This window comes from Sclerotinia sclerotiorum, genomic scaffold (assembly GCF_000146945.2).
Source record: "Sclerotinia sclerotiorum 1980 UF-70 scaffold_3 genomic scaffold, whole genome shotgun sequence".
In the NCBI taxonomy this organism is placed as follows: Eukaryota; Fungi; Ascomycota; class Leotiomycetes; order Helotiales; family Sclerotiniaceae; genus Sclerotinia; species Sclerotinia sclerotiorum.
Genome location: NW_001820833.1, coordinates 1,411,000 through 1,432,703, shown reverse-complemented (window position 1 = coordinate 1,432,703; position 21,704 = coordinate 1,411,000). Strand labels below are relative to the sequence as shown.

At 40.7% G+C, this 21,704-nt stretch overlaps 11 protein-coding genes across 11 annotated transcripts; 6 read left to right on the top strand and 5 right to left on the bottom strand.

The window, feature by feature from the left end:
* Nucleotides 1-470: 470 nt before the first annotated feature.
* Nucleotides 471-777, bottom strand: SS1G_02643 (predicted protein; the record flags this gene model as incomplete). The annotated part of the gene is made up of 2 exons (XM_001596373.1): nucleotides 471-557; nucleotides 676-777. 2 exons carry the CDS (start codon nucleotides 775-777, stop codon nucleotides 471-473), a joined length of 189 nt encoding a protein of 62 aa, XP_001596423.1.
* Nucleotides 778-1,579: 802 nt separating this feature from the next.
* On the bottom strand, nucleotides 1,580-1,756 carry SS1G_02642 (predicted protein; the record flags this gene model as incomplete). Its single annotated transcript, XM_001596372.1, has 1 exon — nucleotides 1,580-1,756. The coding sequence occupies one exon, from the start codon at nucleotides 1,754-1,756 to the stop codon at nucleotides 1,580-1,582; it is 177 nt and encodes a 58-aa protein (XP_001596422.1).
* A 1,387-nt stretch (nucleotides 1,757-3,143) lies between these two features.
* On the bottom strand, nucleotides 3,144-3,299 carry SS1G_02641 (predicted protein; the record flags this gene model as incomplete). Its single annotated transcript, XM_001596371.1, has 1 exon — nucleotides 3,144-3,299. The coding sequence occupies one exon, from the start codon at nucleotides 3,297-3,299 to the stop codon at nucleotides 3,144-3,146; it is 156 nt and encodes a 51-aa protein (XP_001596421.1).
* Nucleotides 3,300-4,280: 981 nt separating this feature from the next.
* Nucleotides 4,281-4,784, top strand: SS1G_02640 (predicted protein; the record flags this gene model as incomplete). Its single annotated transcript, XM_001596370.1, has 1 exon — nucleotides 4,281-4,784. The coding sequence occupies one exon, from the start codon at nucleotides 4,281-4,283 to the stop codon at nucleotides 4,782-4,784; it is 504 nt and encodes a 167-aa protein (XP_001596420.1).
* Nucleotides 4,785-5,821: 1,037 nt separating this feature from the next.
* On the bottom strand, nucleotides 5,822-6,097 carry SS1G_02639 (predicted protein; the record flags this gene model as incomplete). The annotated part of the gene is made up of 1 exon (XM_001596369.1): nucleotides 5,822-6,097. The coding sequence occupies one exon, from the start codon at nucleotides 6,095-6,097 to the stop codon at nucleotides 5,822-5,824; it is 276 nt and encodes a 91-aa protein (XP_001596419.1).
* Nucleotides 6,098-7,063: 966 nt separating this feature from the next.
* SS1G_02638 (hypothetical protein) lies at nucleotides 7,064-7,594 on the top strand (the record flags this gene model as incomplete). The annotated part of the gene is made up of 1 exon (XM_001596368.1): nucleotides 7,064-7,594. One exon carries the CDS (start codon nucleotides 7,064-7,066, stop codon nucleotides 7,592-7,594), a length of 531 nt encoding a protein of 176 aa, XP_001596418.1.
* A 535-nt stretch (nucleotides 7,595-8,129) lies between these two features.
* SS1G_02637 (hypothetical protein) lies at nucleotides 8,130-10,071 on the top strand (the record flags this gene model as incomplete). Its single annotated transcript, XM_001596367.1, has 5 exons — nucleotides 8,130-8,420; nucleotides 8,500-8,771; nucleotides 8,818-9,391; nucleotides 9,439-9,941; nucleotides 9,993-10,071. 5 exons carry the CDS (start codon nucleotides 8,130-8,132, stop codon nucleotides 10,069-10,071), a joined length of 1,719 nt encoding a protein of 572 aa, XP_001596417.1.
* A 1,838-nt stretch (nucleotides 10,072-11,909) lies between these two features.
* On the top strand, nucleotides 11,910-12,341 carry SS1G_02636 (predicted protein; the record flags this gene model as incomplete). Its single annotated transcript, XM_001596366.1, has 1 exon — nucleotides 11,910-12,341. The coding sequence occupies one exon, from the start codon at nucleotides 11,910-11,912 to the stop codon at nucleotides 12,339-12,341; it is 432 nt and encodes a 143-aa protein (XP_001596416.1).
* Nucleotides 12,342-13,396: 1,055 nt separating this feature from the next.
* On the bottom strand, nucleotides 13,397-14,363 carry SS1G_02635 (predicted protein; the record flags this gene model as incomplete). The annotated part of the gene is made up of 2 exons (XM_001596365.1): nucleotides 13,397-14,033; nucleotides 14,101-14,363. The coding sequence occupies 2 exons, from the start codon at nucleotides 14,361-14,363 to the stop codon at nucleotides 13,397-13,399; spliced, it is 900 nt and encodes a 299-aa protein (XP_001596415.1).
* Nucleotides 14,364-15,387: 1,024 nt separating this feature from the next.
* Nucleotides 15,388-17,085, top strand: SS1G_02634 (hypothetical protein; the record flags this gene model as incomplete). Its single annotated transcript, XM_001596364.1, has 1 exon — nucleotides 15,388-17,085. The coding sequence occupies one exon, from the start codon at nucleotides 15,388-15,390 to the stop codon at nucleotides 17,083-17,085; it is 1,698 nt and encodes a 565-aa protein (XP_001596414.1).
* Nucleotides 17,086-18,888: 1,803 nt separating this feature from the next.
* SS1G_02633 (hypothetical protein) lies at nucleotides 18,889-19,561 on the top strand (the record flags this gene model as incomplete). The annotated part of the gene is made up of 2 exons (XM_001596363.1): nucleotides 18,889-18,942; nucleotides 19,004-19,561. 2 exons carry the CDS (start codon nucleotides 18,889-18,891, stop codon nucleotides 19,559-19,561), a joined length of 612 nt encoding a protein of 203 aa, XP_001596413.1.
* Nucleotides 19,562-21,704: the final 2,143 nt, after the last annotated feature.

The window sequence follows — 21,704 nt, the reverse complement described above, 5'->3', positions numbered from 1 at the left end:
TTCAAAAAATCTAATGTTTTTGGATCGATATTTCCATTGAATCTGTGCCAAAGTCTTTCCATCTCAAAAGCTATACACCTAATGTTTTCTTTCGCTTCCACTGTCAAAGATTCAAAAATACCTGGCAGCCTTTCTCGAATACCACTGTTTATGAGCAGCATATCAGTCTTGGCGCGGAAGTGGACATACGATTTCGAGATATCTTGTGCACCAAAACTTTTTAAGACACCTCTCCGGATGATGCGCAAAATCCAACCATTCGCGAGTTATGGGTGCGTCCTCATAGATATAATATCCATGGACCTTAAGGGCATCAATGCGGATTTCCCTGTTGATGCAAAGAATATCTGGCATGGCACAAGTCTTTGCAACGGCGAGCTTTGTCGATGGCTCGGATATCTCAATTATACGCGCTTGATCACGAATGTATTATTTCCAGATTGCGGCGACGAAATTCGAGGGGTAGGAGCTCAAAGCTGAGGAATGTCGTTGCTGGGATTTGCTTTTTTCAAGACTCTGTGATTTGCAGGTTTGTAGCAGACAGAGCGTTTTGCAGCCTACGACAATTAGTATTGTTTGTTATTGCATGGAAAGATTTTTGGAAAGGATTAGTATGGCATTTGTGAGTGATACTTTCGTGAAGATATATGGATCTAAGAAAATGGCTTGACTCACTGGTTGATTTTCTTTGATGCTGCCCATGTGATCCACATGGTATTGCGATGCTCGTGAGAGCTTTGCAATTTTGAAAGATCTGGATTCCTTGGAAGCTTTCATTTTCTCGGAGAAGGTAGTTTTTTTGATTTCCTTGAGAGTATTTTGAAGAAAGGAAGTCAGGAAAAGTGAGAGGAAATGGACGTAAATATCTCCAGAAGAATTAGAAGTGGCACCATTTCTTGAGCGAAGCAAAAATTTACTGCAAAGATTGCGGGAGAGTATGTAACTATCGAACTACAAGTATGCATTCTTGTAATTATTCTTTCTGGCTAATCTTATTGTATATGGCGTAGCAACTATGTATTCTCATCTAGTCTTCATCAGTGTTTACGAAATGATGCTCGCTATTCGATCTTTTATACTACTAGGTACCTCTGTTCTCTTGTCCACCAGTATTTGGATGAAGTTGAAAATACCCGATCTAATGGAAAGGATGATGAGAGCTAAAGTATTTTGAATGGAACGAGATATGCCAGTCTAAAATTAGATGTCACGTGGCCAATTCAAACCTTCACTTCGCTGCTTGCTCAGACACTGTTCTATTCATTAATGTATGTAAGGAATAGTCGATGAATCTCATATAGGACAGCTTGGAGATAAAACAATGCCGTAACAGCCCCAAAGTTTTAATATATATATAGAATGGTATACCTATCTCCATAATTCTTCTTCCCTCATATTCACCAACCCTAGCACAAATCCCCAAATCCATCAAAACTGAAGGTAAATAACCCACAACAGAACACTCACCACACAGCACTCAGCACCCAGCACATCCCCAACCATGGAATTTATCAACCAAATTTTTATCAAATTAGAGCGCGCATTAGACAGAATTGTCTGGCAGCCTCTCACAAATGAATTAGGATCTATCTTTCTCAACGAAATCCCATCCTGGAAACAAACCTGTAAAGTTAATCTCATACTTTTTCTTCTCTTTTGTTTCGCGGTCTTGATCTATATTCCTTTTATGCTTCTTTGGCTTTTCGTTATCGCGTTTTCGGTCTTTATTCAACAATATGCGCTTCTTTGGACTCATTTTTTTACGCGGGTGGCTATCCGTTTGAAGAGACGTTTGGATCGTGCTGCTTGAGGTGTGCGTGTGCATCTATGGAGTTAGGTAGGTCGCTTGGATCTTTGATCAAGATTTGGAAGTATCTAGGGGGTAGGTTAGATGTGATGCTTCAGATGAAAGGTGTAGGGTACATGATCATTCTTTTTGATTTTTGATTGCTTCTTTGCTGAATGACTTGATTTGGTCGCAGTGTTAACCTTTCCTTAGTAGAAAGAGAATTCTGTTTGTAGCTTTGCAATGTTATGAATTTGAGATTAATATAAAAATAAATAAAAATTTGATTTGTTGAGTAATCTGAGAAGTCTTGGTGAAGTATAATAATAACTATTGTAAATATAATCGAAATGTCTGTGACTAACTTGAGATTGATCCTTTGAGTCTACAAATGAAGATTTTGCATGATGGGCAGAGGGCTAGGAGTATACGTAATTCAAAGAGGCGATGGGTCTACAAGGAATTAAAAAATCCGCTATCTCAGGAGTAACTACTGTGTTATTAGTTGAGGCGTAGGATTCCGAGATGTTGGTTATTGCATGAAAGGTGCAGACTGCTGGGTCAGTGAGTGGTTGATACTTTTCGATAATTCTTACACGAAATAGTTGATTATGTATAGTAAAGATATAAAAACTTTTTTGGAAGAAAATAACTAATACTTTATTGCTGTCCTCGTGAACTATATTTTAACTTAAATATAACAAATACAGCTCCAAAAAATCGATGTTGAGCATTAATTTTTGATGCAAAGTGAGATCTCGCATGTTCAGATTGCTTTAGTACGTCCAGAATAGCCAGATAATGTTCATTCATTTCGGGCTTAAACTATTTATCTAAGAAATTCCGAATCACATTATATTATAAAATTACCCTGTAGCCGAAGACCTTTTAGAGGGAATTGGAAGCGCGGAGCAGCGCAAGCCCCGGCCTTGGAATCGCGATGCGGAGGATATGGCAACGATTAGCTATAGTAGTTCGAGCACATCTTAAATTCGTCAGAGTAGTATTAGTAATTTTGTACGAAATTTAATAATTAGAAATTTTCATGATTTAGTGGATAACTGATGCGAAAAACGCCGTGACTCCAAACACTCATTCGATTCACTAGAAATCTGTGATGCAGTGGTTTGGTAAAAATATAGGGGAAAGTGTTAGACGAGCTCTCCCGAGTCGGGATCCCGATTTTGATTCGCCATGACATTGAGGCATCTAATCGTTTCTTAAACAGTTTATGTCCCTATTATTTATATAAGGAAGGTCAATCGCCATATCACCAATCTTCATATACTGTATTTCCAAACAATAGTGATGTCATATTCACAGGAATAAGATATATAAGTCTTACAAGCACAAAATTCTATAGCAAGCCATAAACCGAGACCTCCCAAATGGCTATTGTGTAGTCCGAGCCGCTCTTCTTGGCTCCTATTCTCTTTTTCCTGTTCATCATTGTTTCGACAACAATTTGTTTTATCGTCGAGTCATTGTTCTCATTAATATCACGTCTAGACATGGCTTGCCAACCCACATAAGATATCAGGCAAGGATTTCTCGGTAGCCGCAACGATATGACGAATTACCGTTTAGGATTATAAGATATGAGCAAATGATTAAAAAGGAAAGCGAGATGAATGTTACTCATGTCGAAGTCTGAGGCTTTGGTAAGAACGTTGGATTGTTACAACGCTGATTTCTTTGGTTATTCTGAAATGATTAAAGTGGATTTCCTTCTTCATAACCATATCACTATTTTCGGGGAGGCGAAAATGGCTGGAAATTAATTCGCAAAGGAAAAGATTCCTATTTGTTAACTATTATCATAGTGAATATCAACAAATGGCATGCAACTTGCATGGTTTGATGCGCAACATTGAGCCCGAATGGCAAGAAGTTATTTAACGCTGTATAATTATGGTGTAAGATTAGGGGAATGGCACGAGGAGTGCTGTCGAATAAAAGAACCAGCTGAAGAGGCATGGTCAAGCGAAAACGGATAGAGAGGCCGAATTAGGGGCGTGACTACGATGAGTATGTGAGAGTTCCCGTGAAATAGACGAATTTTACAGACTCAAGACTTGATGTTATTCGTTAGGATGGCAATTAAGGTGCCCATTCACTTCGCCCGCCACAATAAAATAGATTAAGCAAATGCAGAAAACAAGTAGCAAAGTGACATATTCATCAATCATCATTTCATTGAGGTAGTTATTGTTTTATGGTTTTTCTTTTCCTGATTCCCTAATACTATAAGATTCAACAGGTATTACTTGCATACTTCAACCACTCGGAAGAGCCCTAAACAACTCTTGAACTGGTCCAGAACAGATCTATGGTCAGCTCCAGACGATGTGTATAAAATCACCATAGCCCCGTTTAAACTGACCTTTCTTACCCTCCAACCACTTCTGCTGTAATATTTTCAATCTCTGAAAGGATCACACAGAATATTACAATCAGGAAACCCATGCACACAGAAAAAGACTCTCAGAAAATCATGTCTCGCTCTCCCGCAGAGATGCTTCTTACTTTTACACTCCTCCTCGTCTACATTTGCTTCTACTCAGTGTTAATCACCATCACACTGCCAATGACCTTTTTTGGAGTGTGCCTCGGCATTAACACTGTCTTTCAGGCCGTTCTTGAAAGAGTTCTCGGCCCATTGATTGCGAGGCAACTTCTGGGCAACGATGATCCCGTGTTGGAAGGGTTGATTGCAGAGAGGAGAAGACTTCTTGGAGGGCGACCAATGCCCGGACAGTACACTCTGGACGAGGAGATTGATACGCCGCAGAACCCTCTGGATGAGGAGATTGATGCGCCGCAAGAAAGAGTCAGACGCCCGTTTAGAATTTTACTTATGGAGAGGGAAATGCTGAATGAGCATCGGATTGCGCAGTATCGTGGATGGCTTCGTCAGATGGAGCATCCTGCGGAATGGGAGCTTGAAGATATTGAAGCCCAGGTGACTGAGGATTTTGAATCTGATGAGGCGGACTAGCGGACGGAGATACTTGTCTAGATTTTTTTCATCGAGTAGTTGCTATTGCCGTACGTAAAGAAAGGTATGGAGCTCGTTCTCTTGAAGAGGATAGAAAGAATAAAATGCACTTTCCCAATTTAAATTAATATAACATGATGTATAATGAAGTGATAACAGTGATATTGATAGCTAAGTGAAAATGTAATCTTAACATCCCGAGAAAGAGATGTGTACCACAATTCTCGTGGAGGAGGAGGGCTTCATACCAATGGGGCTTCAGATCTGGCATATAGATGCGATAGAGAGAATCATGAAGAAAACAGAGAGTGATAATTGATTGACTACTTGGATTGTCAACAAACAATTTTAGACGTTCCAGAAAAACAGAAAGTGCTAGCCAATTGATTGAAATTTTGAATTGCCAATCAATTTAGACGTTCCAGAATAAGGTGATATATAATGAAGCACAGTCAGACTGGATATTCATTATATTCTATTAAAAGTCAATTAGTGATATAAATGAAATATATAATCTGGTACTCCGTACCCGTGACGCAAGAAGTAGAATATCATGCTAATTTATGGTGTTTTTGTGAGTGGGTACGTAACGTTACAGAGTATATTATGGCGGATCCATGGCAGTTTGTTCATGAAATGCGCACATGTCCGAGGGACTTTATTTACGACCGATAATCTTGCAAGACCAGGTCCATTTTTATGTTAATGGCGAGAAGGGGAGCTCGTCGTCTATTTAATAAGGACATTTTATTTTTGTTCACGTTGCTAACGCAAAATGTTTGAATTATGCAGGACGAAATATTGGGTAGTTGGGATATTGGGGTAGTTAGTCATGTTTTGATTCACATTTTCATGGGTACAAAATGCAAATTAAGGCGATAAAAGTTATTTTTATAAAAAAAAGTCTTGCTTGATTGTTTTAAATTCCGAAGATGCGAATATTGACTTGTCATCCTCGATTGAGAGATCGAGATTTGTTTGAGATTTGTATGATACGATCTCAAACTCCTTGAATCATGCCCGCAGCACAACTACATCTATATGGCCGATTCATCCTTTGCGATTTCATACACGGGCATTGGCCTCTTCTTTCCAACCTTTGAAGAATTTTCATCCTCATCCCAGTTCTTTGGGTGCATTTCGATGTCGCTGTGTGACCGACCAGCGGTACGCGAGCGGTTCTTTGCAGCCTTTTTTGAGTTGTCCATTCCATATCTGTGGCGTTTGTGAGGCCAGAAGAAAGCCCATGCGAGCATGGCAACTAGAACGACGATGCAGAAGGCAAGTATGCCAATTTGTACTGAGTTGGGCATTTTGAAGTGAAGTGCAGGGAGATTAATGCCAGGAGTGTAGTTGGTGATGATCAGAAGGGCAGAGAGACATTGCGGCATATGTACTCGGACAATTGGTATTGTTCATGGTCTCTCTCATAATTCCAAGGAAATCTACTGTTAACCAGAACAATGACGAAACAAAGGACTTTGGGTTTTTATTGGACAATTCTCTTTATTTTCGAAACATTCTTAATAATGGCGGGTCGTCTTGCTTTAGCGAAAGAACAATACTCCGTAGCATCTCAAGCAGTCCAGAATAGTTGTAACCCAAAATCCTCCATCATCAGCGAGACCTTCAGACACATTTGAGCAACTTCGAGACAAAATGGCATGCATTGACAACTCATAATTGTGTGGAGAAGGATTTGCTATTTTATAATGGTACGGAATTTCGGGAAGGATTCAAACCAAGGGCTAGCAACGAGTGATTAATGAAGAGAGTTATGCATGCTTATGGGATTAAATAAACACTAATAGGGTCTGATGTACTTGAAGTGGGAAATTCGAGGTGAATGGGGAGTTAAAAGTATTGACTCACATTCAAATCAAGCTAATTTGTCCCAACACACTCGATGCAACATTTGCGACACCAACGGCATTGATATTATTCGTTTGTAGAACATGATGAAACATCAATTTTGGGAATTGTGGTCGCAAATGTGCCTTGTGTTAGAGCATCAGGGGTCGCAGGTCGGATTGTAAGGGAAGCTTGGCGGGCCTTACGGTGCAGGGGACATCTCGTAGCCACTAAAATCATCGTGAACAGCGCGGCGTAGCAAAGTATTAACAGGCTGCCATATCCGTCTGACTTCTCATATGGTCACTTTGTCTATAACTTACTGTTGTGTCTGGATAATCGATAGGAAATTGGTGACTGTCGTGAAAGGATCTGAGGGTCTGCGAATCGAGTACGACTTATAATACCAAGATACTGCGATATTTGACATGACCAACCATCACCCATTAACCTCGATTCCTCGAGCACGACTCACACAATCGTTACCACCATTGCCTGAAGAAGATACAATACCTCTCGCACCGTACCATGATGATCCAGCAGACGATGAAATTGCCGAGGTTACTGAAGGAATTGAGGGAAACCAAGTTGATATGAGCGAACCTCCTGAATACGAGCCAATGCACGACTATTTGGCCAGTAGAATACAACGATTATCTCAAATGCGGCCTCCTGAATATGAATCATCGTTGCATGATCATACAAACAATATACCGCTTCAATACCAAGAACCTTACCGAGATGACCCCTTCATTATCACGATAGATTCAAATCAACCTCCACCACCATCCTACGAAGCTTTATACATACAAAGACAAACGGAGTTAGAAATGCTGAACGACGAGGATCTGGAGATAGGCCATGCTGAGGATGTCTGCAAATGGCTGGTAAGCATGATTCTTATTACTTTGACAATCATTGCTGTCGGCTTTGCATTCAATTGGGGACACCCATTTTAAGACGAGCGAGACCCAGGGGGCCGACAACCGTACAGCAAAAGACAGCAAAAGCAACAAAATGAAATGGTGGAATTATACCCGGTCTATGGAAATGGAGTTTGGAGTTTGAATTAAGCAGCTTGAAAGGATCATGGTATAGGATAGCTGGTTGCAGCGGCTTGCCAAGGGCATTTGAAAGATTGTTTTCTAATAGAATAGAATACAAGCTTCAATTTATTTTGCCAGTTTTTACCGCCCGCAAATCATATACGAAATCTCCCACGTATCGTGAGGACTTTCCAGTTTAGGAATGGCACTTTCAGCTGGGTACCCCGCCCGTTTTCCGAAGATACACACGATAACAGTATTCGATCATCTGAAGCTTCTCTTACCTTATCGTCTCCACTGATAATGGAAAGTCAAGCTCTTATTCAATGTAAGTGCAGCATGTTTAGGTTTGTACATGATTTCCGTTTAAATAGTCTTCAAATCCAAACCTCTCTAGGTTTGCCATCACCTGTTCCATCTTCACCAAAATAGTTAATTCCCAGTCAACATGGCAATTTCAATAGTAACAACAGCGTCTGGTGCATCTTGGCAGGAGGTCGCCAAAGATAGGCAAAGACACCGTGATGAGACCATCGCAGCTGTCCAGCCAGCTATCCCGGATATCACTAACATTCCATTGAACACATTATCAGTTGCGAGACAAGTACTCACACCTGATGAAATCAAAATTACTGAAGCTAAAGTCGAAGATTTGTTGACTAAACTTGCAAAAGGGGAGTTAAGTTCAACCGAGGTCACGAACGCATTCTTGAGAAGAGCCGGATTGGCACAAAAAGTGGTATGTTTACCTATTTATATAATTTTACATGAGACTAATCCATATTCAGACTAATTGCATCACCGAATTATTACCCCAGCAAGCCCTTTCTCGTGCGAAATACCTAGATGAGTATCTCAAAACGAATGGAAAGACTCTTGGTCCCCTTCACGGCTTACCGATAAGCGTAAAAGAACATCTTGGGATCAAAGATTTGGATCATAATGCCGGATTTGTTGCTTGGGTTGGCAAGACAAGTCCAAGCAATGCACATATTGTGGAGATTCTATTGAATGCAGGTGCAGTTTTATATGCTAGGACCACACAACCGCAGACCCTAATGCATTTGGAGACGAGTAACAACATATACGGGTAAATCTGTACGACAACTTAAATTGGCCGCGCTGATATGTTTTAGAGTGACTGTAAACCCTTTTAATACTACCTTGACTTGTGGCGGCTCTTCTGGAGGTGAAGGAGCGTTGATTGGGTTCAGAGGTTCATGTCTTGGTATTGGAACTGATATTGGTGGTTCAATTCGTTCACCAGCAGCAAACAACGGTAATAGACTGAGTGAAGTAGTTGAATGGAAACTCGCTTACATTTATACAGGCTTGTATGGCATGAAGCCAACAACACGTCGGCTACCAGTAGAGGGATGGGCTGCAACGATGGCTGGTTCCGAACACATCCTTGGCACAATCGGACCATTATCAACAAGCTTGGAAGGCTGCAAAGTCTTCATTAAAACGCTTATTGATGCGAAACCTTGGTATAAAGAACCCTCTCTTTTGCCTTTTCCTTGGAAAGAAGAAGATTTCTTTTCTGGTAAGAAACTGAAGGTTGCCATTTTGTGGGATGATGGAGTTGTCAAACCACATCCGCCAGTTACTAGAGCATTACAGCAAGTTGTGGACAAGCTCAAAACAAATGACAATATTGAGGTGGTTGAGTGGAAGCCGTACAAGCATGATCTCGCTTGGGATATAATTGTGAGCATGATGTCTTCTGCACCGTTTCCACTACTGATTTCTGTCAGGCCAATCTATATTTCGCGGATGGTGGAGAGCAAGAACTCGATGCGATCAAAGAATCCGGAGAGCCGCTGCGACCTCTCACTGAGCACATCATCACTCAAAACCAGAACGTACAATCACACAGCATTGCCTCCATGTGGAACTCCCAAGTAGAAAGAGACAACTATCGTACTGAGTATGCAAACATTTGGAACGAAACAGCGACTTCGAAGACACCGAATGGTGGGCTAGAAGGAATGGTAGACGTCATATTGTCTCCAGTTGGACCAGGGAGTGCGCCAAAACTAGATACCGCAAAATGGTGGGGATACACCTCGCAATGGAATCTGTTAGATTATCCGGCCATAATATTTCCAGTGGATAAGGTCGACGTCACAAAAGATAACGCCAAAGAGACGTACACACCGAGAAATGACAAGGACAAGTACAACTGGGATTTATGGGAACAATATAGAGCTGAAGGCTATAAGGACGCACCTGTTAGCTTGCAGCTGATTGGTAGACGGTAAGTCGTCACAACGGTTTGAATTAATTGTTGCTAATATTTCATTCCTAGGTACGAGGAGGAGAAGGTTATCCAGGCGTTAGAAATCATTCAAGGGCAAACCGGATTACCATTTGTTGAATACATTTGAGAACGGGAATAGATTAGCAGTTACTCCTACGATGCTTATTATATCTACTATATGTACCTCATTAGATTAGAACCTATCTGCCAACCAAATAGAAAGTCAGTAAACTATATTGTAACTGGCTACCAACATGAAGGGGCTCGCTTATTTGTTCTCAGCAACTTATTTATCTTATTTCGGGCTCTAACTCAACGCTTATTGACGTCACTCGTTATTTAGGAATGCTAATTCCAATCGGATGACTCGCGGGTCGAAAATTAAATGACTTTGCATGCTGCCTACATGTAGACCAATGCCTAATTCATAGCCAATGCAGTAGGCAGCTAGGGGACTTTGTTGTAAAAAAAAGATACTCGATGGCTAGAAATCTGGACATCTAAAGAATTACTTTCTAAAGAACTCTGATTAATTATCACTGTGGCTAAACTTGGCTTTTAACTTGGCCATCTACTGATAGATTGGAACGTAAGATAAGAGTGGAAGAATTACCTAATTATGACCTCTCTTTAACAAATTAATAAAGTCTCTTCCTTATTTCCTTGACTGGTGCCTACCATTCTTTTTTCAATCCCAACAATTTTACTTACTATACATAAAATACGAGAAAGCCAGGGCTGCCACAGGAAAAGTGGAAAACGCTCATAGCATCGAGCGAGAATTCCGATGAAAGCAGGAAAGTATTTCACCATATCACAAAATCACATTCGGTCCGTATGTTTTGCGTGATGATGAACAGAGGATTGATATCGTAACGCTTGATAAACTGGGGAAATGTACTGGTTGGGGGCGAGGCGCAATGTTGGGCAAGTGCCCTCAGATGTCCTGTGCTATTATTTTTGTTTCTATTTCTAGACGGGATGGATGTGGGTCATTTGGGTTCTTGGAGATGGGATGGGACCGCCAACGTTAACTGGAGCGCACTGAGGTGGGTGTACTGATTATGAACTTTGATGGAAAAGAGGGAGATGTGATATGAGAGTCTTGGGGTTTCTTATCGATCAACAGATATGGTTTTATTTCCGCATGGTTGGGTGACAAAATTTAAATGATAACGTGACAGAACGGAGCAGGTCCAAACAAGATAACTCCCCATCCTCCATCCCACTTTCCACGCACCTTTGCTTATCGGTGCAAATTCTTAGCTCACAATTAACTTTCTTCACAATACCAACATCGCATCAATTCCACCACCCATACTGCGCCATACTGAACCTTGCATCAGGCACAACATTCACCTAATTTCTTCCACCCTCATCCTACTGGTCAATGCAGCACTTCTCCCAGCGCCAAAGGTCTTTGGAATTCTCATACATAAAGCTATGGATGAAATAGGTGATTTCCCCACAAAAATACGTGCATCCCTTATTAGCACGATGATGTGCGTATGAAATATGGAGTGCATGGATGCCATGTGGTCTGTAGGAACATCATCATCTTCCTATTTTTTTTTAATTATGTGATGGGAAGGAAGTTCAAGGAAGATTTTAAGAGACGGTTGATGTAAAGTGGTTGATGAGCCTCATTTGAGGTCTTTATGTATTGGACGTTTCTCCCTGTTTTTGGTTCTCATTCTTGTTCTTGGTACCGATAGTTTACGGCCAATCTTTCCTTCTAGTCGTTCTTTAATCGTCTCATTTTGCATTTGTCATTTACTTGGCATTATTGCATCACCTGCATGTTTGTTGTTCTTTTGCTGTTGGGTCATTATTGGATTATAGAGAGTGATCTGAATACACATTCTTTACTTATATGCTACATTCGTTTACGTCTCTTGAAGAATCATTCCTTAAATCTCAAGTCGGAAATCATCGAAACCAATTGGTTCATAGTCGCTACCCAAAATGTCCTCATCAACCACTTCTTACAATTCCACCTCAAATACCCCTTGTACACCTAAGAACAAAGCGCTCACTCGCTCCTCCTCAACCTCCTCAACATCATCAAGCACCTCAACACACACTTATCAGTTCAGCCCCAAACCACTAACACTCATGCGCTCTTTTTCTGCATCCTCCACATCATCTGCATCCTCATATCAATCACGAACCTCACAGCCTTCATCACCATTCCTCGAACTTCCTTCCAGATATGAGTCTCGTCATCCTAGCGAATTGCTCTATAGAAGAATACCAGATAGTCCCAAACCCCATTATTTCTACGAACGACCTGGGTTTTTTATTCCGAAGAGATTAGCGCCTAAAGCGCCGGGTTCGCCCAGGGCGAAGGTGCTTTTTGTCGACGAGATGGGTATGAGAGACGAGGAAGATGATTGAGATGGTATGGGTTGATTTGTTACGAGGGCATTGTAGCAAATAGAAATGCTATAGTGATATAAGACGATAGAGTGAGGATTATAACACTACGATTATTCAACCGGCGGGGAAGGTTTTGATTGTGGAGTGGCAAGTTCGATCTGCATTTCTATATATGACGCAGGAGTATACGGGATATCACCTGAGGAGCATTCAATCGATTGTAAAGCACCTTCATACTTGGGCTCGGGTTGGTTCTTACTACATCGGAAGGCAATGTAAAAAGGCAGGTATTGGGCGCTATCATTCGTTTATACCTTGTTTTATCATTCTTTACTTCAAACATAACACTCCTTGGATATGCATAGACAGACATATTTTATTCTCGTACTGCCGATCCATGGCTCTCATTCTAAGCGGTAGTACTTTTTAAGAATACTTATCATACACTCATTTCTCAATATCTAGCTTCTTTAATGTGCTTGTGAAGTTAAAGCAGAAACACAGGTAATTTTGGAATATCTTGAACGCGAAAATGACTTACAGCAGCATGACATTCGTTTGGGAATAGTGGGCCTAATTTGTATTGCGCATCTTGTATTGGAAAGAACGTAGTGTTGGGATTGGACATGTAACTGGTGTTGGTAATCCATATATTACCAGTCTTTTCTATTCATGACTGTGGAATGCTATAAAAGTCCATCGCAATTTTGAATTGTCGAAACACAAGCAAGAGTAAGTGATGCAAAACCGACTTCTCCAATTGTGCAAATATTTCGATACTGCTGTTTTAGTCTTAATCATTCTATTCTTATGCACATACTGCTGTGTTTGCTTTAATTTGCCTGTCCATGGTAGTCAAAAGCCAAGTGCTCCAAAGTCGATACAATTCTTGAAGAATGTGAGGGTAAATTCTTTTCACTTTCGATGTTTTATTCTTGCCCCATCTCGACTCCTTTTTAAGCGACACGCATGACTAAATTAAGCCCTTCTATGCGCAATTCCTGGAGATTACCGACGGCTGGAAACGGTTGACTTCGAGAATAGGACTCCAATTGTATTCAGACATTTTTGGATTATGTCCCTGTTGAGTGGTCTTGGTACAAGGTTCTTCTCGATAGTGACCTTTTCGTTGAGTGAGACACGGTCCGCTGCATGCTAAAGTGCTGCCGTATGGTTTGTGAAGCTCCTTCAACTTGATTCCAGATATGAATTGTCTCCGTTCCATATGTGTCTTGTCTTTCTTCTACATTCTCATCTACATTGCTAGAACTTGTGGTTGAAATGAAATTTTTGACCTCAAGCTGTGTAGACGATTTAACTAAACGCGAAAGTTGAGAGCAGTCATCGGCTGCTTGATTAGATTTCCGTAGACCCATTGTCCTTGTAATGGCCGTATCACCTGGGCTGTTTGATGTTGGAATCTCTTCCGAAATCGTGTCGTAGCTTCCAGGATCTTCTTCGACAATTTTAGTTGTTTTAGATTGCGTGCAATCTGGAGTTGAGGGCATGCCACTGCTTCGATTTTCTAATCCAACACTCACGCGTACACCATTTCTTCTTCGTAAGCGCTCAACCCGTTTTTGATTGACTCGTGAGTCGTGGGTGAATCTTTGCGGGATCTTTCCACCCTTCACGATTTCTTCTCTTTCATCTTTTCTAAAGTTCTTTCTAAAGCCCCATTTTTCGATTTTCCGAGTGAATTGCCGTTTCCTTTTTCCCTCATCAGGATATTAGGTTCGCCACATGCAAAAACACATGTTTACCATGAGAAACTTACGTGATGTTGAACTTAAATTCGACATTCAGTGCCTCCTTGACTTTTGGGAATGTTAAATTCTCACTGATATAAAGACGGTAGATAACTGGCTTTAGAGTTGGCCAATCCGCTTCGGTGACAGCCTTCCCCCGGTAGGCTGGAACTCCCTTCGGAGCTCCTACTGCGGAGCAATGAGCTCCAAACGCTTGGGGTGCAGCGATACCAGAGGTAGATATCGGTAAGGCTGTGAGTTTGCCAGTAGGAACTTTTGGCGGGTGATCCATACGCGCGAAATGACCAAAAGGAAGAACTTGTTGTTACGATGACGAGAAATCTTTCCAAAAGAAAACCCCCCATGAACTCGGGAAATGTAGATGCGATGAAGTGTAAATATTGAAAAATTTCGACCATAAACCTAATGCGTTTCGAAGCTTGCAAAATAGGTCAACCAGAATTACCTTGCATAAGAAGGGCTGCATCATAGCCTCTTGTGTGTAACCATCTACCAAATTCCCCCGCATAATCAGGTCGCCAATCACGAACGAAGCACAAAGCTCATTCAACTTTCAAGGGGTTCATCCAGATAATGTCTATCGATAGCCTTGTCGTGCAGTAAATTGCATCACTATGACCATGCCCTGGCTATGCAAAAGATATCATTCAAAGGATGGATGATACTTCTTAAAATCCTTGAAATATCATAAGAGATTACAAATGGTCAGATGAGGTGTGCGAGGTTGCACAACGAGCATGGCAAGAAAATCCTACTGTTAATCGGAGTCCGAAGAAAATAGACCGTGTTCTGTTGCACCACCTAATAAATAACCTTCTCATTTTTATTGTAAAAGCTTGAAGCAAGCAGACACCATCTTTAGTACCACGAAGACTCTTGGAGAAGGGTGAATTCTAGGATAACTTCTAGGGCAACTATGTAAAAGAAATGAAATTTGCCACCAACGACAGAAGGTGATGATTTGAAATACAGCACTTGTTGCACATCAACCCGCGCTGTTCGAGGTCACTTCTATCGCCTTTGAATTGCTGCTGAACGACACTTTGTTGATCCCAGATGTGGTTGTGCTTGTATTCATAGTAATAAGACGAAGAATATTGGAAAGTGCCAATACCTAGCAGTATTTGATGTTGTGCTCTATATTTCAAATGTAGCGTAAAATTGACGGATAATGTTGACTAAGAATTATATTGCCATTTTATAAATTCTCACCGCCTTGACCCTGTCGCGGGGTTGAACGGCAATATAATTTCACCCCGCTATGTGAATTTTCTTTGACAAAACGGAATAAAACGATGGAGCAACTAACCACAGCCCCAGTTCTTTCAACACCGGAAGTACATATATTCGAAGATCCCACACCCTCCGTCAAGAAAGATGATCTCCCAAAACTTTCCGACGAAGACTTGTTCGATGTTTACGAGATTTCGCGGACGGTGAAGGAGATACGAGAAGGAGGATGGAAGAAAATAGCTTTACAATTTTCAGATGGCATGTTATCAGATGCACCGAGAGTTTTCCAAGAACTGGAAAACAGGCTTCGAAATTTACCTGTCGAACCAGCTTCGAACGAAATCCCTGAGACAGGAAACTCAAGCCTAGAAACAGATTTCAGCAATCCATCCGCGAGCATTGCGACCTCGAGTATTCGACATAAATTATACATATTGGCAGATACTTCTTATGGTTCTTGCTGTGTTGATGAAATTGCAGCCGAACATGTCGACGCGCAGGTAGTCATCCATTATGGCCGCGCTTGTCTATCTCCCACTGCACGATTACCGGTGATCTATGTATTCACATCTAGGCCTCTAAATCTCGAGTCCGTTGTGCAAGCATTTGAAAATACATACAAGGAGAAGGATGACAAAATTGTCATTATGGCTGATATTACCTACCACTCGCATATTTCATCTCTTGTTAGCCTATTACAAGACGGAGGCTACAAAAATCTACTTGCGCCAGAAATTACACACGATCCCAGTGCGATAATACCGAATCGAAAGTTGGATGAAGGGGTAGATATGAAGGAGCATAGTTTATTTCACATTAGTGAACCACCGTCTGCGTTACTACTTACGTTGTCAGGAAGAGTTAAGGATATGCATATTTACTCTACAGATTCTACGACAGGAAATGAAACGACGAAAACAAACGCGGCACGAGCGCTTATGCGAAGATATGCTTTACTTACATCTCTATCTTCCTGTGCTGTGTTTGGTATTCTGATTAATACCCTAAGTGTAACGAATTATTTACCTACGGTCAATTCCCTAGCTGCACTTATACGATCGAAGCGAAAGAAATCATATACATTTGTGGTAGGGAAGGTTAATGCTGCGAAGTTGGCAAATTTCAGCGAAATAGAAGGATGGGTAGTGGTCGGATGTTGGGAAAGTAGTTTGGTAGAGGGGGAAGCATTGTTCAAACCAGTTATTACACCTTTTGAGCTGGAGTTGGCTTTACAGAGTGATGATGAACGAGTCTGGGGTGGGGATTGGGTAGCAGATTTCAATGCCTTGAATCTGCAAGCTTCTACTACTGCTGTTCCATCCGCGGAGCACACCGAATCAAATGCTGTCGAAGAATCAGAGAATGTAAATGCTACCGAGGATGCAGAAGATTCCGAGGAAGAATCAATGCCTCCCGAGTTTGATCTTCGAACTGGCCGATACGTTTCGCATTCTCGGCCTATGCGTTCCTCTCAGGCGACATCCCCGGAACCTAAGAAAATGTTGGAGAATGGCTTGCAACCCAATGCATCCAATAAACTGGTCAAGCGAGCCAAAATGGAGTTAGCGACAGTGAATGGGGAGGCTAGCCCAGGCGCAGAATATTTGAGGGAGAAGAGGACCTGGACTGGTCTGGGTAGTGATTTCGATAAAGAGGCGATTGAAGAGGGTAGAGAAAGAGAAGTAGCTGCGGTTGTGGAAGAAGGGAGAAGTGGTGTGGCAAGGGGATACACGGTTGGTGAGGATGCCTCGCGGAGTTGAACAATTGCTTTCTAGGTGGAATTGTAAATGTTCAGATGGGCAAATCGAACGAGGGCCTGGTTTACTGTCAAGTCCCTTCTGCTCTTTTTCGGGCATGAAACGTGGAGATGTCGAACCTGTTGTCCCAAAGTCGACAAAGTTTTGGCCAAAAGTGATCTAGCGGTACGAGCCTGACCGACATCATGTACTAAACACGCAAACGAACGTTTCGGGTAGATTGAAACAACAGAAGAAACTCGGCGTGAGATGGAGTCCCAATCGACGACAGGTTATGGGACCACCAGATGATTCACCGCTTATCGATGTAGGCATTATCAACTCGGCGAACAGGTACAACGAACTGTTTTCCCCACAAGCACAGCCGTCGGTACCTGAGAAAGGCTCGAATGATTCTTGTGCTGGCAAACATTAATGGACCTTGACAGTAGTGGTATGCTCTACATCCAATGGATCCTAGATCCAAATCTAAATGCAGAGCATCCCGACATGATAATTTCGGTGCCTTTTTTTAGAAGATGAAAATTTATTCTTCCCGTTTTTGATTTTCGAGCTCATTCGACATTAGAAAAATGTTGTCACCCTGCATTTACCTAGTCCAGGATGTTTGGGCGCCAATAACCTGCCACTTCTTTTATTTGGTACACTAAGACCCAACCCCGCCAATTTTCAAAGCACAAACATAGATTTTTTGGTGTGAGACTTGTGAGTAGGTACCCAACATAAAAATGGGATGAGGCTTGTTAGACGTTCAATATTAGTTAGTTGTATGAAGATTCTCTAGAAGGATTATAGTCCTATATCACTACCTAGATGCTTGGGCTCACCAGCCATCTTCCTTTTTCGTGTTTTGATCCTCTTGAATTTGTGCATTTGTATATGGTAGACTGTACATACATGGTACCTAGTACATCCAGTATTGAAGTGTATTGAAGTGTGTGGGAGAGAAGGGACGAGACGAGACGAGACGAGATATTTAACCCCTCAGCACGATTTGACTATCGATAAGAAGCATATCAACCTCACCGACGTCATAAACTCATAAATCCATAAACTCTATCCATCAGGCTCAATCATCAAACACACCGTTGCACCAATTCCTGTTAGAAAGACTTTTCTAGAGCCTTGTCAATTTGTCAATTTGTCAATTTGTCGTCAGCACTTCGCCCAGCACATCTCTCTCCTCTCCACCATTCTTGTTTTCAATCCTTGCAACTTGAACTTCACTCGAAGGAAGCATCAGAAATTCCCAGACCCACCAACCCTTTTCATCAATATCCCCGAAAAGTCAATTAACAAGGCTGCATGCATCATTGTGAAAAGCAGGGCAATCCATTCTACTCCGTAACATAACACCTCAGCGTCTGTGGATTTATTTGGATTTGGATTTGGATTTGGGATTCATAAGAGGACATAGCTTCCCTTTTCTCTTCAGTCTGAAGTTTGTGTTTGTTTCTTTTTACTTTATCTTATTTTGATTCATTTTGATTCATTTTGATTCATTTTGATTCACTGTGATTTGGTTGTGTGGTTTTGGTGTTGTTGCGATTAAGCAACTACCTACCTACCTCAGTGGAAAGCGAATTGATTCGCACGTTTGGGACTCGGCATCAGCATCATCGTCATCGTCACCCTCATCGTTGTCGCATAAGCCTTTTAGTTTCAGCTTATCTCTCCAACAACTACTTCATCATCACATATTAATTAATATAATTGCAAAGTTTCGATCTTTGCTTGCTATCACATCAATAATATAATCTCACACACCAACTCCAATATCTGAAAAGATAAAACGCTCTTCTCAAGATGCTTTTCGGGATGTTCTTCGCCTTTTGGCGATTCTGCGAAATCATAACTTTGGTATGCGATTCTCACTTTTTTCAGCCTTCCTTCCACTCTACTAATACTTTGCCTTTCATAGATTCCAACGTTAGGAATGCTCGCATTCTTCGTCAATATTTACGCATCTAATAATGCCCTCACACCAAATTACATCCTAGTACTCTTCATCGTCTCAGTGCTCGCCTGCGCCTGGGCCATCGCAACCCTCTTCACCTACCACCGCGCGCGCTCCAACGCCCTCTTCGTCGCCTTCATCGATCTCTGTTTCGTAGGAGCCTTTATCGCAAGCGTCTACGAGCTCCGCCTCATCACCAACTACAACTGTTCATCGCTCACCAGCTCCCCCGGTTACTACATCAATTTTGGCGCATTCGGCAACGCTAATGTTAATGGTGTGAGTGTTAAATTTGATAAAACGTGCGCGATGCTTAAAGCCTGTTTTGCCTTTGGTATCATGAATTGTATCTTCTTTTTTATTACGAGTTTGTTGGCTTGTATGGTGGGGAGGGGTCACGAGAGACAGGGACGCAGAGATGAGAAGGTTTATGTGCGGGAAACTCATGTTACTAGACATGGTCATCGCAGAAGTGGGAGTCGTAGGAGTAGGAGGAGTTCGCATCGTAGAAATTATGTTTAAGATGTGAGGTGATAGGAGGATTGGGGATGAGAATGGGGGATGGGAGGGATTAAGAGGGGTTGGGATAGGGATAGGGATATGGTGGAAAGAGTGATTTTTAGGGGAGTTGGGTTCGAGCTTTTACTCTTTTTTTTTACTATACGGGTTTATCTATCAATGATTTGGACGATTTGGATAAATGGCTGGAGGAATGAGGAATGAGACATGCAATGAGAAATGGTATGAGGAAAGGAATTGAAAGGAAAAGATTGGATTGGATTGGGATCAATGAGAAATGCTATGATACGATGAAACGATATATCATCATGAAATATTTTCTAATGAGGACGGAATATAAAAGAATAAAATAAGAAAGAATAGGATAGAAAATGATACATAAATGAAATAAATAAATGAATAAATACAATAATCTCAAACAATTCTTTTTTTTTTTTTCATCTTATAAAATATACCTACTCTCTGTTACAAGGTTTGCCGTCTAGATCATGTGGAAGTGCTCTAGGCTCTCGAGGTGGTTTATAACTAGATGTCAAACAGGGACTTAAGTACTAAGCTGTATTGATCTTATTAAGTAATCATCAATACAAAGGTCTATATAATCTAGATAGATTTTCTCTATATAGAGCTTTATATTCAAGATCAATTATTTAGTATACTCTACTATTAGTTACGAATTGCATTATTGTCATTATTTTAAGTCCCTGTTTGACGTCTAGTTATAAACTATTACGAGGTTTGCCATCTAGATCACGTGGAAGTGCTCTAGGCTCTCGAGATGGTTTATAACTAGGCGTCAAGCAGGGACTTAAAGTAATGACAATAATGCAATTCGTAACTAATAATAGAGTATACTAAATGATTGATCTTGAGCATGAAGCTCTATACAAAGGAAATCCATCTTGATTATATAGTCCTTTATGCTTCTATGATTACTAGTGATCCTTCATGATCCCCAGTGATCACCTATATCGTGATCCTTAGTGATCCTTCATGATCACCAGTGATCACCTATACCGTGATCCTTAATGATCCTTAATGCTCACTACTGATCATTTGTGATCACGTGCCTTGGTAGTTGTGTAGCCCGTCGTAACACAAGGCAATACAATCAGACAATCGAGAATGGGCTACGGCAATTATATGTGGTAATGGAGAAAGTGAAACTATACCTCTATTTCTGATAGTTCAAGAATAAGTTCATCTTTCTAATTAGTATACCAAAACCGATTTTCCTACGGATTAAGTTATTAAATCTATTTCTAATGAATAAACGAATAATGAGATAGGTTTAGAATAATTAAAGCATTTCGATAAATATATTAATCAATGAAGAAAGGGCAAATATCGAATGTTAGTATTGGATAAGTATGAAAGTTATGAATTGATATCTTTCCAATCATATTGTAAGTCAAATGACATTATATGTATAAAGTTATCATTGTATTCAAATTATTTAATTCAATCACTTGATATTGGATGTTTTAGCGTATTCAAATGTTTATATAGTTATCAAATTGATGAGTTTATTAAGGTATATATCAATTATATTTCTAAGATTGAATTCTTTATAGTTTTCAAAATTATATATCAACAATCGATTACAATTCAGAATATAAAAGCTGGCTTTCGAGGAGTAAGACTAATACTATTTGATCCTCAAGCTGTGCTTTCGAAATTAGATATTCGAATTCGCACACCTACCCCTCCATCGATCCTTTTGGAATCTGCCAACTCTTGGGTCTCTCAAATATCTCATAATCCAATTGAAGCTCTTTTACAATCAATTTTAGTGAAATCTCGAATTACTTGATATCAATCAAGTTCTTTTATATCTATATTCGAAATTGTAATTGTATTAGCTAAGGGTACAGAATGATTAGCTTATGAGAATACACTTTTAAATGCAGAGATTTATATGTTTCGGAAGGCAAATGAGGCATTAAGCAAACGTCGATATATTAAAAAAACTTATTTATATTAAGGAGGAGTATTTACTGGTCAGGAAGCTACAGATATAATATCATAAGAAGAAGTGGATATTCAGATTCGATGTGATGAGCATCAAAATAAAGGAAATTCCAATAGGGAATCATCTATTAATCGATGCTGTAGTAAATGTGGAAAGACTGGTCACAATTCAAGA